Source organism: Saccopteryx bilineata, chromosome 1, assembly GCF_036850765.1.
Source record: "Saccopteryx bilineata isolate mSacBil1 chromosome 1, mSacBil1_pri_phased_curated, whole genome shotgun sequence".
NCBI classification, from domain to species: Eukaryota; Metazoa; Chordata; class Mammalia; order Chiroptera; family Emballonuridae; genus Saccopteryx; species Saccopteryx bilineata.
This window is the reverse complement of record NC_089490.1, coordinates 217,364,045-217,382,626: the sequence shown is the minus strand read 5'-3', so window position 1 is coordinate 217,382,626 and position 18,582 is coordinate 217,364,045. Positions and strand designations below refer to the sequence as shown.

At 37.4% G+C, this 18,582-nt stretch overlaps 1 protein-coding gene across 2 annotated transcripts in view; it reads right to left on the bottom strand.

The window, feature by feature from the left end:
- Window positions 1-1,490: 1,490 nt before the first annotated feature.
- TSNAX (translin associated factor X) overlaps window positions 1,491-18,582 on the bottom strand; it is a 31,815-nt gene continuing 14,723 nt past the window's right edge. For both annotated transcript variants that reach the window (XM_066236142.1, XM_066236152.1), the window contains 2 exons: window positions 5,641-5,768; window positions 1,491-3,119 (listed from right to left, as the gene is read on the bottom strand). In XM_066236142.1, coding sequence (XP_066092239.1) covers window positions 2,742-3,119; window positions 5,641-5,768 — 506 coding nt within the window. In that variant the 3' untranslated portion in view covers window positions 1,491-2,741. The remainder of the gene's footprint in view (window positions 3,120-5,640; window positions 5,769-18,582) is intronic.

The window sequence follows — 18,582 nt, the reverse complement described above, 5'->3', positions numbered from 1 at the left end:
GGACATCCACATGCCAGGCCAACGCTCTAGACAATGAGCCAACTGGCCAGGGCCAAAAGTTAGTCCTACAAGTCTCTTCGATCTAGCTGTCTTTTGATTACTGTTTGCATGGAATATATTTTTCACTGTTTTATTTTTAATCTATTTGTGTCTTTGAATCTCAAGTAAAGTCTTTGTAGACAGCAAAGAGTCTGGACAAAGTTTTGTTTGTTTGCTTTTTTCTTTTTCTTTCTTTTTTTTTTTTTTTAGAGAGAGAGAGAGAAAGGGAGGGGAGAAGTGGGTAGCATCAACTCACAGGAGTTGCTTCCCATACGTGCCTTGACCAGGCAAGCCCAAGGTTTTGAACCTGTGACCTCAGCATTCCAGGTCAATGCTTTATCCACTGTGCCACCACAGGTTAGGCAGTTTTGCTTTTTTTTTAGAGAGATAGAGAGGAAGAGAGAAGCATCAACTCATTGTTCCACTTAGTTGTGCACCTATTGATTGCTTCTCAAATATGTCCGGACTGGCTCTGAGATGACGGTCTATCCACTGCGCCACCAGCCAGGGCTGGACCAAGTTTTTAAATCCATTCTGCCAATCTTATTTAAACAGCATCTTTCTCTGTTGCACCTTCAAAGTCCTAAGGTTTTTTAATGCATATTTTGAAAAACCACAAATTTAATACATCCAAGAGTTACTTATGAGCAAAATAACCCAATTTTATTTCAGAATTCTGTTAGCAATTTGCCATATGACCTAGAAACACTCTTATTTTAATAAAGGTGAAAAACATTATAACAAATAGTGCTATCAGAACAACTTTAAAACTGAGAGACATTCAGAATATATTTAGGGGTCCTCTATCATCCGTAATAAGAGTATTAGTGTAACATGCAATGTGGAAATATATCAACAATGGCACCAACCCACCTGTACTGTTACTGTTAACTGCCCACTCAAAGGCCATTTTCCCTTCTCCAGTGACAGCAACACCCTAAACTGATTTCTTGTGTTTCCTCTGCTCCTCTTGGATAAATTGTACCTTGGTCAATCAAAGTGAACTAATTCTCCTTTCCATTAACTGGTTTAAAAAAATGAGAATATGACCCAGTGTGTGCAAATGAGATGTGAAGAAAATGTCTTTCCTAAAACTCTCCCTACCTCTAGACCTAATTTAAGAAATAATATATCTTTGTATTAAGTTAGTCTCTATTAGGTTTCCTGCTTGGGCCAAAAATTATACAACTGTTTGACTAAGTATTTCTCAATCTAATGAAAAAAACTAAGATTAACTTTATATGTTTTAATATTTTATTCAAAGATTTCAGTTTTAAACATCTGTAAGATATTCATCAATCCAATATTATTTTACTTTAAACAAATATAACTTCAAGTGGCAGAAGGAACAAAAATATGTAATGAGACAACATTTCAGCAATACATCTTTGAGTAGGGAAACCAAAAAACTCACTACCATCAGAGCAAACAAACAAACAAGCAAACAAATCTAATTTATTAGGCATGCCTATGGTTTTATTTTCCTTAGGTAACTTTTTGGGGGAAATTACACTTTCAAAGAATCAACCCTTACAGAGCAGCTAATCTTTCGAAAAATAAAATTCAGTATCTAGAGTCTCAAAACCCACAAAACCAAATGGAAATGTCTGGCTGTTAGCCAACAGCATCATGCGCACATCAGTTTCACATCACGAGGAATAAGCTAGAATTACTTTCAGTAGGCAAATTCCCATTCTAAATGTGACTAGAGACCATCATTGTTATTGCCAACACTGCTGACAATTGTCTTATTGCTGAATTGTACAGGATAAATTTTCTTTGGCAACTTTTTATACTATCAATGAATACAACTGGAAAACTATAAAGGTTTGGATTAACTTAGCATTTCAAAATTTTCAAAACTTTATTATAATTACTTAAATGTAATTTCTTATAGATGCTAGAATAGGAAAGCCTCCAAACATGCCTAATGTTAATATAACAGACAATAAAAAATGTTCCTAAACGATCACTACTAAAAGCTTTTCAGTTGTATGTACAAGTATACAAGTCAACTCGAACACTAGTGAAAATATTACAGTATTAGCTCCAATTCCCTATCAGACTTGCTATGATAAAGGACAAAAGTTCAATGCAGAAAGTAACAATCTGGATATTTGTCCATTTTCCTGGAAGGCTGTTCAAAATGGCCTAATTAACCAGAATATAATGTGAGTTCTTTCCACAATGCCACATAATACTAAAGTATATTGATAACTTCATATTTTTTAAGTCTTTTCTATGAAATAAGCCTGTTTTGGAGGCTTGACACAATGTTATCAACAAATTTAAGCAATAAGTTCAAGTCCCGATGTATAACTAAGAATTTTTTTTTCTATAACAAAATCACCAACTTAAATTATAAATGGCTTCCACTAATTATTACCACTCAAAAATTCACACAGGGTAAATCAAAACAGGTGTGGCAACAAGTACTCTAAAGCATGTTCATGTTACAAACTTAAATGATGACATTGAGCCAGCAAAAATTCAAATAGGTATATATGCAAAGATTTGTCTGCAAACTTTCATGAGTAAGATATAGAAAATGATTCACTTCGATAATTTTATGTACAACTTGTATATAATTTAAAACAAGTAAAACTGAAAACTTTCTATGTAAAAGCCACAAAGTAAAATAAAATACTAAATAACAGTCTTACAAACTGGTCTCTCTCAACAGAATAATGAGTAATATTATTCTAAGAAATGCCCTCTTCTTGGTCAATCATTTCTGTTTTAACTGAAAAGACATCTGCCAGCATATGTTTTGGAATTTCCGAACCTCTGACTTTTAAGGCATAACATGCATTCTCCACTTTGGCCAGACTTTGTTTCAAGGTATACAACTTCTTAGAAACCTCATAGGGTCCAGTATTGCCAATGAATGAAAACCCATCATAAACCTGACGTAAAAACTGGCTCACTTCAAAGGGAGTGTCAATGTCCCCATTCCCCACACTGTTAATGCACATCCTCATCAACTCTCCAGTTAAATCAGCCACTCCCAGGAGGTAATCAACAGGTGTGATTTTCAGTCTCCAAGTACCAAACTGTTTCTCCTGAGCATCAGAAGAGGGCTGGTAAAAAAACACACACACACACACAAAGAAAATATACTGTGAAAAAGAGTGAATATGCACATATCACATGTATTATAAAGTACAAAATCAATAGCAGATTAGCCATACTAATCACTAAATAAAACCATGTATTTTGTTTAATGACCATCTTGTGATGTCACAAGAGGAATTCATGCCTTGGGTAGAAGTTAAATTAAATTAGTTCAAGATAATTTTAAAATCTAATACTGTATCATTATAAAGTCAACTATTTCCAACTTCACTTCACATACAAAATAAAACTAAAACATTCTTAAATAAGGCCCAATTACTTTATTTCATGACAATCACTGACATTTAAATGACAAATCTTAAAACCCTCCAAGTTTGTGATCTATACATGTTTTCCTAATCCATTCAGTTCCTTTCTGACCTCTCTCCTATCCCTACTCAGCACTGACCATCCTCATGTATTACTTTTCTTGCTACATCCTCCTCAGTCACTTAGACACCTATTTTTCTACTGCACCCAGCAAATACATAACCCTGAATCAATATTAAACCCTACTTGTGTTAGTCCTTTTGAGTCCCACTGAGGTGAAAAATACTAAATATATCTACATACAGTATGCACCTCTACAAATGACCAATTCTTTTATTTATTCTTAAATGGTTCTCTCTCCAGTCTCATTAAACACTATTCCAAACCATCACGCTCCTCAGCCCCCTACTCAATCCCAAACCTTTTCACTCAGTAGACAATCTTGCCTATGTTCAATGGCCTAATCATTTGCCAGATGATCTGGCACAAGCTCTCTCAATTACCTTATCCTACAAAAAAAATAATAATAATCACTTATGTCCACATCCATCTTTACCTTCTATCCTCCAGTCTCAGATGATGAGTTGTCCCTCCTCTTGTTTGAGGTTAACTCTTCCATATGACCTTGACCCATCTCCTCCCACCTCTTCCAGGACCTTGCTTCATAAGGTGTATGCCCTTGGGCAAGTTATTTCATCTCTCTAAACCTCAGTTTCCTCATCTGTAAAATGGGATAACAGTACCTACCTCAGAGGTTTATTTCAAGGATGAGATAACATTTACCAAGTTCTTGGCATCATGCCCAACACAAAGTAAATACTCAATAAATGTTAGCTGCTATCAATCACCATTACCATCATCATGTAAATCTCCTCTCTCCACATCAATTTCTATATGTATATACTGATTCCTTCTAGAAGGGGCAATGCTTAAATTGGTACTAAAAGTCTATGAGATTTAGGTAAAGTCACAATTACACTGGAGGCCATTTTAGGCAGAGGGATCTAGCCACAAAGGCACACAGGTAAGAACTGTGTTGTACAGTTAGTTGAGAAACTAGTAAGGTATTTCTTTCAAATAAAGTAAGAAGTAGTACAGGATGAGTCTACAAAGATAGTCAGGAATATAAAGTCACATTAAGGAACTTGAATTTTATCTATAGATAATAATCACTGAGAATTATGCAAGGAAATGAAAGTCAAATTTAGGTATTAAGATCCCTCAATATTTAGGACTACTCTTCAGAGACCATCTAGTCCAATCCTCCCAATGTAAAGAGAAGAGGTCCAAGAAACACCAGAGGTGATACAGCTAGTTAATGCCAGAACTGGATAAATCCAAAGTCAGCTTCCCAACTATTCTGATGCCTTTGAAAGTACCTAACACAAAAGTACCTGCTATGTTTTGTTTTTATGAACTGTTAGAGAACTGGCATCTTTTCAGAAAAGGTAGGTAGATTGGAGTAGGGGCAGGGGGTTGCATTTCATAGGTCATTTATAAAAATAACTTTTGCTTAAGAAAATATTGATGTTATTTCTATCATTAGACAGGAGTTCCCTGGTTATAACTAAGACGTTATATAATAACTTTTATAATGACAACTAACTCCTGAGGACTTATGTGTTGTGCTACACACTACCTAACTTAAAACTTTTACATCAAATCCTTCAAAACACTCCCTTGAGGTCGATACCTGGCACAGGGGTCCTTGAGGTACACTCTGAGAAACACAGACAGACAAGGGAGCTGGTTTGGATTCAAGACACCTGGTTTCAAAGATTAGCTGTCACCCTTATTAGTTGTGTGGCTTTTGATAAATTACTCCAACTCTCTAAAAGCTTGTTTCATTCTCCATAAAATGAAGAAGAAAATTCTTACCTCATAAGGTTAATAACAGGATGAAATGCAATAGTGCTTATGAAGGGTACCTAGTAATATACAGTAAAACCAAGTGAACTTACAGTAATCATTCAGTAATGCTTTATTTAGACAGAGTATTACTCTCCCTCCACATACCCAGTTGTTCTTTTCTACCTACTAACTAAAATATTCAAAAAGGCCATTTCCCTAGTTGGGTATCTATGTATGAAACCACACTTCCAAAGGAACAATTGTCATCTCAATATTTCTAGCACTGTATGCCAGTAAATCTCATACATTCATTATACTGTTATATAAATGAAGTAATAAATGTGAAATACAGCTTTAAATTCTTACGGTCTTATTTTCTTTCCCATTGTCTTCTCTTGTAAACACCAACTGTTTATTAATTTCATCCATACTGATAAGTGATCGTGTTTTGATAAAGTGTTGAAAAGAGACGGCCTCCACATATTCCTGTAGTCCTAAAAAACCAACCAAGAAAATTACTAAGAAATGACCATTAAATTAATAAGAATATCCTAATACAAAACTTCCAATGGAGCACCACCCACTAAACCAGTGGTAGTCAACCTGGTCTCTACCGCCCACTAGTGGGTGTTCCAGATTTCATGGTGGGCTACGGTAGCGGAGCAACCAAAGTATAAATAAAAAGATAGATTTAACTATAGTAAGTTGTTTTATAAAGATTTATTCTGCCAAACAGCGAAAAATCCAACATAAAGTACTTGGTAAGTAATTATTATTATATGCTTTAACTTGCTGTAACTCTGCTTTATAAATTTTATAAAGTAAAGTGACTTCCCTACTTTATAAACCACCATTACTGTGGAACCAGTGGGCAATTAGAAAATTTTACTACTAACAGAGATACAAAAGTGGACAGTAGGTATAAAAAGGTTGACTACCCCTGCCCTAAACAAAAGCTCAGTGGATGCCTACTCAACGCCAGCACTGGATTTGAAATCAAAACACAAAGAATTGCCTGGGAATGAATGGTGGGGACTAGCATTGAACAGAGTAACATTTCAGTGACTGAGTATATGCAGACAGCTCAAATATAAATGTATTTAATTCCTTCTTTCTAGTTCATGAGTCATTAGTGTAAAAAACCTACTCTCTTTCCTAGAGAGAAATGTTGGAAGATTTTTAGAAAAAAAAACTTTTTAAGAATGTTAAAAAGGGGGAGATATAGTCAGTGGGACATTTGAATCTATGTAAACACAATAAATTAAAATCATAAATAAATATTTAAAAAAAGAATGTTAAAAAGGGCTTTAGCCTGACCAAGCAGTGGCGCAATGGATAGAGCATCAGACTGGGATGCCAAGGACCCAGGTTCGAGACCCTGAGGTCGCCAGCTTGAGTGCAGGCTCATCTGGTTTGAACAAAGCTCACCAGCTTGGACCCAAGGTTGCTGTCTCGAGCAAGGGGTTACTCGGTCTGCTGAAGGCCTGCGGTCAAGGCACATATGAGAAAGCAATCAATGAACAACTACGGTGTTGCAACGCACAACAAAAAACTAATGATTGATGCTTCTCATCTCTCTATTCCTGTCTGTCTGTCCCAGTCTATCCTTCTTTCTGACTCGCTCTCTGTCTCGGTAAAAAAAAAAATTAATTTTTTTAAAAAAGGGGGCTTTATAAAAATTCCAATAGATTTTAATAGAAACTATACAGGTTTATTATTTTTTTTCAAATAAGTAGTCAAATACACAACCAAATGAGACAATATTAAAGATCATTTTTTCTTAAAATTCTGTTAAGTAAAAAAAACTGCATAATGCAAATTAAAGTGTGAAAATACAAAATACTGTTTTTCTCCTCATACTTCAAAATGGAACTAATAGATCATTCCTTTCTGCTTTACTAATTTAAGTTTAAAAAACAGCTAACAAGCAATACAATTTTGTACAAGAAAATTCTATTTGGGTATTGAACACTCAATACAATAGACTGATGATAGAACTATATACCTGAAACTCATAATTTTATTAACCAGTCACCCCAATAAATTCAATAAAAATTTAAAAAGAAAAAGAAAATTCTAAAAAATTCACACTGAATTAAAAATAAATTTGGAAACCAGTGTCACCCCAATAAATTCAATTAAAATTTTTTTAAATAAACAAAGGCAAGACAATTAAAAAAATAAACTTGCCCAAGGCAAAAAGTAGTACTATATATACCTTCTCAAGGGTTTTAAAACAACTAAATTCTACAGCCAAAATTTTCAATTTCAATTATTTTCTTATGTTCAAGGAAAGAGTCTTTTTAAATGATTATCATTTTTGTCAGGTTAAGAAACTACCTTAGTCTCTTTGAAGAAGAGAATGAAATCTGATCATGGAAAGAACACTGAGAACTTCACTTAGAATCATCAGTATTTGTCTCAGTAACACTTTTTATGAGAATCCAGCTGCTCACACAATCTCTTAGCAACTGACACTAAAAATCCAGCTGGATAGCAATGTGTTGAGGACGCTGGCCACTGTGGTATCAACACATCCAGTGCCACTCAGGATCAAAGGCAAAAGGGAAATGGATTACCTGGTTTTGATAGCACTAAGAGGAAACTAAATGAAAAAATCCTGACTCATTTTGAGCTGCAAATGATGATAAACGTCAAAAAACAGGTGCCTTCAGCTGACATGATGGAAAAGGACCTTGTTTAATAAACCACAACATGCTGAGAAATGAAACAATAAAGGTGAGTTTAACAAGACACATAGCACTTTCATATTTACAATAATAATATTTGAAATTTTAGTTTTATGAATAGGTGACCGACCACACAGTATACTTCCCTATGTGCCTAAGGTGCCCTCTCTCAAATCTTTTTCTATCAGTAAAAAAGTTTAAATGTTTTAATAAACCCCAATTAAGGCATCACTCATTCATACCCACTACACTTCAATGACATGTTTCAGTTGGCTTCGCATTATAAACTACTGTACGGTCACCTATTTTTTACATCTAGAACTGTGAGGACCCAGACCATGCCTTTAGACATGCCTTTCCCATTCTCAAAGACAGTAAATCATACATAGAAAAGATTCAAATATTTAGTAAACTGCTTATAATCACCCCTCCGTGTTACTCCTCACTAATTTTATGAAACTATAAGTGCTTTAACAAAAATATTTTAAAATCTGGTGTTCAAATGTTCAGAACTATCTCACTGTACTAAATTTATAGTGCTCTCGATTTAAGTCCACTATGAAAGAAATATTCTCAGAAGATTATCAAAGTGAAGTTCAGAATTAGAGGTCTTAAGGGTTATATGATTTGTTTATAATAGGGGAAGAAAAGAGGATACGGAACAAAAGCCCTCAAAATTTATCTGTGGTATCAATCTCCATTTATGCTGGTGGCTATCAACTATTACATTTTCAAGCACATCTGAAGTCATTTTTTAAGCTGCCCTTGGCATATGTTTGATTGGTTACTTCAGAGATGAGATGGCCATTTCTACTCCACAGAAATTAGGTTTCATGGTATACCACAGAAAAAGTTCAAGGACATCTGGTCCCAAACACTGAAAAGCATTTTTGGTCACATTTAGGTAAAAGGATGTTTAAACAAGTTATGTTTCAATTTGATGAAAAGGACATCCGCTATTTTCAGTGAATAATCCCCAAGGTGAAAAATTTCAACCTACTGCCATATCCGATCAAACAATGCCTTCCCCTTCTTCTTTTGCCTTGGATAAAATCCAATTAGAATTATTTACAGAAACAGCTGCCAGTAAGAGAGAAGTTTGTAGTATGCTTTTGTGTAATCTGTTATTTTTCTTCTCACTCATCTATTAGAACATATTCAAGAAAACCTAATTAAAGGCTTCTGATTATTTTTATTTAAACTTATAATACTTAAGCAACACACATCCAGTCCAAATCTCTATCAAAAACTACATATAAAGGTGAACAAACAAGACGAGGTTTCATTGTAAATTTGAATTTCATGTCTCCGCTTTCTTTCCAATTTTTAAAAAATTGTTCGTCCTATGTTCCAGCAAGAGAACTGAAAGTACATACAATATATGCTCAAAAACTGTCAGCAGCCTGACCTGTGGTGGCGCAGTGGATAAAGCGTCGACCTGGAAATGCTGAGGTCGCCAGTTCGAAACCCTGGGCTTGCCTGGTCAAGGCACATATGGGAGTTGATGCTTCCAGCTCCTCCCCCCCTTCTCTCTCTCTGTCTCTCCTCTCTCTCTCTCTCTCTATCTCTCTCTCTCTCCGTCTCCTCTCTAAAATAAATAAAAAATAAAAAATAAAAAACTGTCAGCAAATGTTAGTTCACAGTAGCATTAATCACTATAATCAGAAAGTAGAAACAACCCAAATGTCCATCAACTGATGAATGTATAAAGAAAACATGGTATATATGTACAATGGAATAGTATTCAGCAATATAAAAGGAATAAAGTACTGATATATGCTATGACATACTGATATATGCTATGTGGCTCTTTTGATGGCTGCATCTGGCTCACAGACAAATCTTTAATAAAAAAAATGTTAAAAATATAAAACATTCTCATGTATTATATAATCCATTCATTTCCTACCGCTCATGTTCATGGTTGCGGGTGGCTGGAGCCAATCACAGCTGTCCTCCGGGACAACACCAAATTTTTATTGGGTAATGCTTAACGAACACGGGTCATTGTATGGCTCTCATGGAATTACATTTTAAAATATGTGGCGTTCATGGCTCTCTCAGTCAAAAAGGTTCCCGACTCCTGACATAGATGAAGGTTGAAAATATTTTTAAGTGAAAGATGCCAGGCACATGTTTCTATTTATATGAGATATCCAGAATAGGGAACACCATGGAGACAGAAAGTACGTTAGTGGTTGCCTTGGGCTAGAAGTATCAGGGTTTGGATGGAAGATAAGGACTACTAATGTGTAGGGGGTTTCTTTTGGGGTGATGAAAATATTCTGGAATTAGAGTGGTGTTAGCTGGATATCAAGGATAACAGCCTTTTGGTTATACTAAAAACCATTGAATTACATAATTTAAAATGGTCATTTTAATGTTATGTAAATTATCTCAACTTTTAAAACTGCATTTATAATGACTTGTAAGAATAACACCTGATATTTTTCAAAACTTAGCTTTATTAGATCACTGAAATGCTAAAGTAAAATAAGATCTAAGTTTGATTCACAGGCCCCTCTACGAAAAATCTATCCTCAAATGCCATAAAAAATAAGGCATATCTATAAGCCTTAGTCTTGTAAAATATGCGCAATCAAACTACAAGAACAAAACTTAAATTCAATTCCACTAATTTGGGCTTTGTCTAATTTGGATTTTGTCTACCTGAGTAGGGCTTTTACTTCAGCACTGAAAAGTAGACGTTGAGCACATTAGTACTACTGAGCTTTTATCCAAAACAAAAACAGAACTTAGCACACAGGTTAATTCTAATTCCAGAGGAACAAAAACAAGCATTTGTTAACACATACATGCCAAATAAAGTAAGAAATACTTGCCCTGGCCAGGTGGCTAAGTGGTTTGATCCCCAGTCAGGGCATACGTGAGAAGCAATTACTGAGTGCACCACTAAGTGGAACAAGTTGTTGCTTCTCTCTTTCTTCCTTCCCCTCAACCCTCTCTTTCTCTCTCTCTCTCAAATCAATGGAAATTAAAAACAAAAACAAAAACCTATCTTCAAAGTAATAAATACTTCCTATATCATATTTTATTTTATTTTCAAAACAACCCATGAGGTAGCAGCTATTACCATTCCTATTTTACAGGGGAGAAACTGAAACAGACTGTATACTTTGTCCCAAGGTGATAGAGATAAGACTATCACAGCAAACATACAAACCTGGGTCTGCCCAACAGCAAGCCTTTTTCTCCTTCACCTTATTGAGCAAATAGTATCTAGAGGAAGCAAATCTAAATGGGCGCAGAAGTTACTGGCCATCTGGATATCTCCTAAATCCCCCCCAAGATGACCCTCCAGATACCCAAGGATCACACTCTCCTCCATCTCTTCGTCACTACAGTGGTCCCTAAAACAACTGCTGCTGGCACTGTCGGCTCCCTTGTCCTTGCACTAATATTCAAAGTATTTTTAACAGCAATATATCATATTTCCCCATGTATAAGATGCACCTTTTTTTGAAAAATTTGGGGTCTAAACACTGGGTGCGTCTTATACAGTGGTTGCAGAAGTGTGGCATTCCAAATGCCATAGATCAGGCGTCCCCAAACTACGGCCCAGCAGCCGCATGCAGCCCCCTAAGGCAATTTATCGGGGCCCGCTGCACTTCCGGAAGGGGCACCTCTTTCATTGGTGGTCAGTGAGAGGAACACTGTATGTGGCGGCCCTCCAGCGGTCTGAGGGACAGTGAACTGGCCCCCTGTGTAAAAAGTTTGGGGACCCCTGCCATAGATGGAACTGAGGACGAGGTGATATATGAAGACAGTGATTTGTCATCAGACACAGATGAGGACAAGCTAATGGATGGGAGTTTTGACAGTGATGAGGAGTTGTAAGAATTTTATGATGAAAACTTGAGTTCAATGACTTTATGTAATACATTATTTTTCAAATTTCAGGCCCCCAAATTAAGGTGCATCTTATACATGAGAGCGTCTAATACATGGGGAAATATGGTAAGTAATTATATAAATCAATATAAACAGCTCAATTTTTAAAGATTTCTTCTCTTACTACATTAAGTAACAATTATAAAACTGTTTACCAAGTGACATAAAGTACAGCATAAATTCTTCAACTCATTCTGACAACTCAAATCATTTAGTAATTTTCAGAAATCTGCTGGAAATATCTTTTGTTTGTGTTTCTCCAGCTAAATGATGTGCTGTCTGAACCATGACTTGATTTTGGGACCATCATCAAACTTCCTTCGCTAAAACAACAGGCAGGTGCAGGAATCCTGCCCGTGTTGGTATTCACAGGCCTGCCTCCACTGCAGCTTCCAACTCTTGCCACCTTTCATCAATTCTCTTTTCCTCTCTCATCCTCTCTCCTGTAACCTCTGGGATACAAAGGGAGTAGAAGGAGAAAAGAAACGTTTGTGATGTCACTTGTTGGGGTGTATGCTGTCCTTCAGTTGTTCAATAAGACCCAGAACAAATTAAATTCCCTACCCCCAGACGTCTTCCCTACCTGCAGAGACAGATGCTCCCCGCTCCACCAGTGGGTATGTCTCAAATAAGGCAAAGCTCCTTGAACCCACCTCAAAGTTTATTACTGCACTACCTGAGGGAACATGCCCTGCATGAAACACCTGATTATTTTTGTTTTATTTTTGAACAATAGTTGTCACACAGTATTTTGTTTCAGGTGTACAACATAGTGATTAGACATTTATATACCTCAAGGTGATCATCCCCATAAACCTAGTACTCATGTGACACCAGATTAATGACTATGTTCCCTATGCTGTGGTTTACATCCCTATGACTATTTTGTAACTACCAATTTGTACTTCTCAATCCTTTCAACTTTTCTACCCATCCCAACCCCCTCTATGTGGTAACCATCAATTTCTTCTCTGTATCAATGAGTTCAATGAAATACCTGTTTTTTTTATCTGGTCGGCAGTACACTTCCCAAATACTAAGTGCTTCTCCCCTTAGACAGGGCACTTCTTTTGGAGGTTTACAAAAGAGGGCCACAGCTCAGCTGCACAACACAAGTCCCTGCTCCGTCCCTGGACCTATCTGAAAGCAACTCCCTGCTTTCCTCCACCAAAAACAAATTTCTGCAGCCTGCCCTCTAGCTGCAGCGCACAAACCAAAAATATGTTATGGGCTGAATTATATCCCTCCCACAAATTCGTGTTGAAGCCCTAACCTCTAGCACCTCAATATATGACTATATTCGGAAACAGGGCATTTAAAGTGTGATTAAGTTAAAGTTGAGGCCATTAGGGAGGGATCCCTAATCCACCCTGACTGGTGTCTTGTAAGAGGAGATTAGGACATACCGACAGACAACAGAGGTGCCCAGGCACAGAGGGAAAGACCATGTGGAGAACAGAGGGCGGCCATTATTAAGCCAAAGAAAAAACCAACCCTGCCACCACTTGATCTTCGGGCCTCCAGAACTATGAGGGAGTAATCTGCTGCTTAAGCCACCATTCCGTGGCATTTTATTGTATTATGATAGGGCTACCAAACTAAAACAGTATCTTGGAATCACAGGGCCTGTTTGACTTCTGAGATAAACCAGATACGCTGAAATGTATATTATTAATTAACTTTGCTGCTCATCGTGGTTAATAACATGCTCCTTACCGATAGACACTGAAGTAGGTTTTTATTTGAACAACCACAATAGTGTACCAAACTTAATATTGCCCTACTTCTCCAATTATCATCCTGGGACAACTAGCAAAATCCTAACCACCAACTAATCTTTCTACTACATTCATTCATATTTCTACACAGAAAGAATCACATTTATCAATCAGGTTAAACTTTCAAAAGTGATTAACAATAATTATTAAATATCCCTGGTGAAGTCCCCCCCCCCATCACCCTCAGAACCACTTTTCTATCTCCAGTCTCCCACCAATTCCAAACCACGCCCCACCACCCATCCCTCCTCAGCACATGGACAATAAAAGTTATTGAGCAAGAATTTCCTCAACTGCCTACCTCTATACCTACCCTTAACTGCCCAGTGCAGAAGAGGTGGCTCTCTTCTCATACAAGGCTTGTCAATCTTCCTTAAGCTCTGCATCCCTTCCTCTCAAAATCCTTCAGGTATCCTTTTCCACCAAATATTCTATTCCCCTTCCTTTAGTTAAGGTTCCACAGGACCCAGTCTTAGACTTTTTCTCACTCTACACTCTCCTTGGACAATTTCATCTACCTCTATAAATCCATCTACAGCTACCCTGGTGGGATGGTTCAGTTGGTTAGAGTATAACTCTGATATGTAAGGGTTGCTGGTTCAAGGCCCAGTCAAGGAATACACAGAAATAAACCAATGTTCCTGTCTTTCTCTCCCCAAAACTAATAAATAAAATTTTTTAAAAATAAAAACATAAATCCAACTACAGTGGTCAAGCTATAACTCCAAGGCTATACCTGCAGATTAGTTCTGTATCCTAAGTTCTCTAGACCCAAATATCCAATTGCCTATTAATCAGTTACTTGCATGCCTCATAACTTCCAATTAATCATACCCAAACCCATTCTGTCTTCCTATTTTCTCCTCTTAACAAGTAACAGCCCCATTCAACCAGTTGGCCAAACCAGAAACCTAAAGGTTTTCCTAGATTAATCTCTTTCCCCTGCGCTTAAAAAATACCCCCCCCCCATATCCTAAAAGCATGTCCTTTCTTCTCCATCTGACTGCTAACACCAAACTGGAGTCCTATTCATTCCATAACATGAATGACTACCATAGCCTTTCCCCCCACCTCCCTACCTCTAGCCTTCCTCCAAGCATGATAATGGCATAACAGTAAAAACAGACTTAAAAATTAGGATGTCTTAGACTCAAAAGCTAATTCAGCCTGACCAGGCGGTGGCGCAGTAGATGGAGAGTCAGACTGGGATGTGGAGGATCCAGGTTCGAGACCCCCAAGGTCGCCAACTTGAGCATGGGCTCATCTGGCTTGAGCAAAAGGCTCACCAGCTTGGACCCAAGGTCGCTGGCTCCAGCAAGGGGTTACTCAGTCTGCTGAAGGCCCGTGGTCAAGGCACATATGAGGAAGCAATCCATGAACAACTAAGGTGTTGCAACGTGCAATGGAAAACTAATGATTGATGCTTCTTATCTCTCTCTGTTCCTGTCTATCTGTGCCTGTCTATCCCTCTCTCTGACTCACTGTCTCTGTAAAAAAAAAAAGCTAATTCAGTCTTGTCCTGGCCAGATAGCTGGGTTGATTAAAGCTTCATCTCAAAGCACAGAGGTTGCCAATTCAATCCCCAGTCAGGGCACAAACAGGAACAGCTCAATGGTCCTGTCTCTCTGTCTCTCTCTTTCTCTTCCTCTCTCTCTAAAATCACTAAAAGTAAAATTTTAAATAGCTGTTTTTAAAAATAATATTAATATAAGCCTGACCAGGTGGTGGTGCCAGGGATACAGCATGGGCCTGGATGCTGAGGACCCACGTTTGAAACCTGGAGGTTGCCAGCTTGAGCGAGGGCTCACCAACTTGAGCACAGGATCACCAGCCTGAGTATGGGATCACAGACATGACCCCATGGTCGCTGGCATAAGCCCAAAGGTGGCTGGCTTGAAGATCAGTGTTGCTGGCTTAAACAAGGGGTCACTGGCTCACCTATAGCCCCTGGTCAAGGCAGATATGAGAAGTAATCAATGAACAACTAAGGTGCTACAGCTATGAGTTGATGCTTCACATCTCTCTCCTGTCATGTCTGTCCCTCTCTCCCTCTCCCTCCCTTAAAAAAACATACACAAAAAAAAAAACCCTTTAGTAGAGACTTCTAGTAGGAGAGAGAGGCAATAAAGAATTATACTGCATAAAATTCCATAGTATGGCCTGACCGGTGGTGGCACATTGGACAGAGTATTGACCTGGAACACTGAGGTCCCAGGTTCCAAAAACCGAGGTCCCTGGAATGAGCAAGGGCTCATTCATCTTGAGGCAGGTTCGCCAGCTTTAGCACAGGGTCACCGGCTTGAGCATGGGATTATCAACATGACCCAAGGGTTGCTGGCTCAACTTGAGCCCCCCCTCCCCCCCCCCATACAGTCAAGGCATGTATGAGAAGCAATCAACAAAATTGATGCAACTACAAGCTGATGCTTCTCCTCTCTCCCTCTCTCCCCCTTCCTGTCTCTCTCTTAAAAAAAATAATTACATAATATGTCAAATGTTAAGTACCATGAAAAAACAGAGTAACATAAGAGCCATGATGTGGGCTGGGCTTATAAGGAAAACTTTAGTATGTAGGGAAGGAGTGTTTAAGCAAAATCCAGCCTTTATTAGGGGTTAGAATCTAAAGTCAACAGGTAAATAAAATCCATGTGGTAAAAAAAATCATTGGTACCACTTATTAGCTTATGACCTTGGACAAGTTATTTTACTCCTATAAGCCTCACCTCCCCCACTTATAAAGTGGTAAAAATAATATCTACGTCTTAGGAATATTATGAAGGTCATGAATATAAAGAATGATGGCTTAAAAGTATCTTTAACTGGCCCAAAACACTCACGAAACTCTTCAGTCACATTCATCAGTCACATTCGTGGGTAAGATAATTAAAATATCAGTTAGGGTCTGACTTCTCCAAAGAAGACATACAGATGGCCAAAAGGCAGATGAAAAAATGCTCAACATCACTAACCACCAGAGAAATGCAAATTAAAACCACAATGAGATATCACCTCACACCAGTCAGAATGGTGCTCATTAACAAAACAATACACAGTAAGTGTTGGCGAGGATGTGGAGAAAAGGGAACCCTCCTGCACTGCTGGTGGGAATGCAGACTGGGCAGCCACTGTGGAAAACAGTATGGATATTCCTCAAAAAATTAAAAATTGAACTGCCTTTTGACCCAGCTATACCACTTTTAGGAATATATCCTAAGAACACCATAGCACTGTTCCAAAAGGAGAAATGCACCCCTATGTTTATGGCAGCATTATTTACAATAGCCAAGATCTGGAAACAGCCCAAGTGTCCATTAGTGGATGAGTGGATTAAAAATCTGTGGTACATACACACATGGGGCCATGAAATACTATGGGCCCATGAAAAAGAAGGAAATCTTACTTTCTGCAACAACATGGATGGACCTGGAAACTATTATGTCAAGTGAAATAAGCCAGGAAGAGAAAGAAAAATATCATATGACCTCACTCATTTGAGGAATCCAATGAACAATGTGAACTGAGGAACGGAGCAGAGGCGGGATCAAAGGGACCAGAGGGAAAGCAGACAAAGGGAAAAGGAATGAGAGGAGGATATCAGAGAAGGGAAAGAAAGAGATTGGTGAAATTATACTATATATATAACACACCGTTATAGAGAGCAGAAAAGCAAATCCTGGAGAGAAGAGGGGAGGGCATTGGGGAGAGGAAGGCAAGGAGGATGTTGAGGGGAACACGGAGTTGGGTGCAATGTATTCAGTGAGACACTTGAATCTATGTAAACACAATAAATTTAAATCAATATAAAAATAAATAAATAAAAATCAGTTAGGGTCTGAATTTAAGTTTTGTACACCAAAATGTCTCAAAATTAACAATTTTTATCATTCTCACAAGCAATATATATACATATTTTTTCATTTTTTTTTTTGACATGGAGGACATTTCTCCCCAACTTGTTAATTTTTCAACGAGAGAAAAACAAAACAAAAACATGAGAGGGCACAAAATACTTTTTGAGTGACTTATTTCAAGCAACTAATGATTTGTTCATTTGTTTAACCATCCCTTGGGACAATCTATAATCTACTCTGATAAGAAATGGGTAGAAAACAAACCTAATTTTTTGTTGTTGTTCAATAATTAGTAGGATACTCAATGTTTGAGTGCACAAAAGTATCCCTTGGGGAAATGCTCTGCGTGCCATTAGCACTATTCTTAATGAGGAAAAGCATAGAACTCCTTTAGTTCAGTGCCAGAATTGTTTTATCTTCAAGTCAAAAGAACAGCTATTTGGAGTAACACCAAAACAAGCACGTAACAATTACAAACATCAAGCTATTCATAAGCATCATATTGTTAATGCTACTCTAATTATAAATAACTATATTTTATCAAATAAAATATCTGTCGGCCAGTTTTTAAGTCCCAGATACCTCTTCATTTGACTGATTTATTCCTTACCATTAAGGAAAAAACATCCGTATTGCTTCCATTTAAAGAACCTTGTTTTATTTTAAAGATTTCTTATGGAAAAGTGAGATATACGGAATCTTTACATTTTTAAACCATGAGTAGGTTAATCTTCACAGAAAATTTACAAATCACAAAGGCTTAAAACAGAATATGGTACTTCAATGGTACAGTAAAGTGGGAAAATCTGAAGATTGCTCCCCTCTTATTAATGACCTATGGAAACTCTTCCCAAGAGTGCAGCTCCTCCTTCCTGATATAAGACTGCCATCACGAGAATTATTATTGATGGACTCTCCCGATAGAAGAACTGCTCTGGAAAAGGAGCTAAGAACTCAGTCAATACTGTAGTGACTTTTGTTTTAAAAAAATGAGTTAAAAATTACAAACATAAAGTGTATAAATATTCAATATCTAACTAAGTGGTAGTCAATCTGATCCCTACCACCCACTAGTGG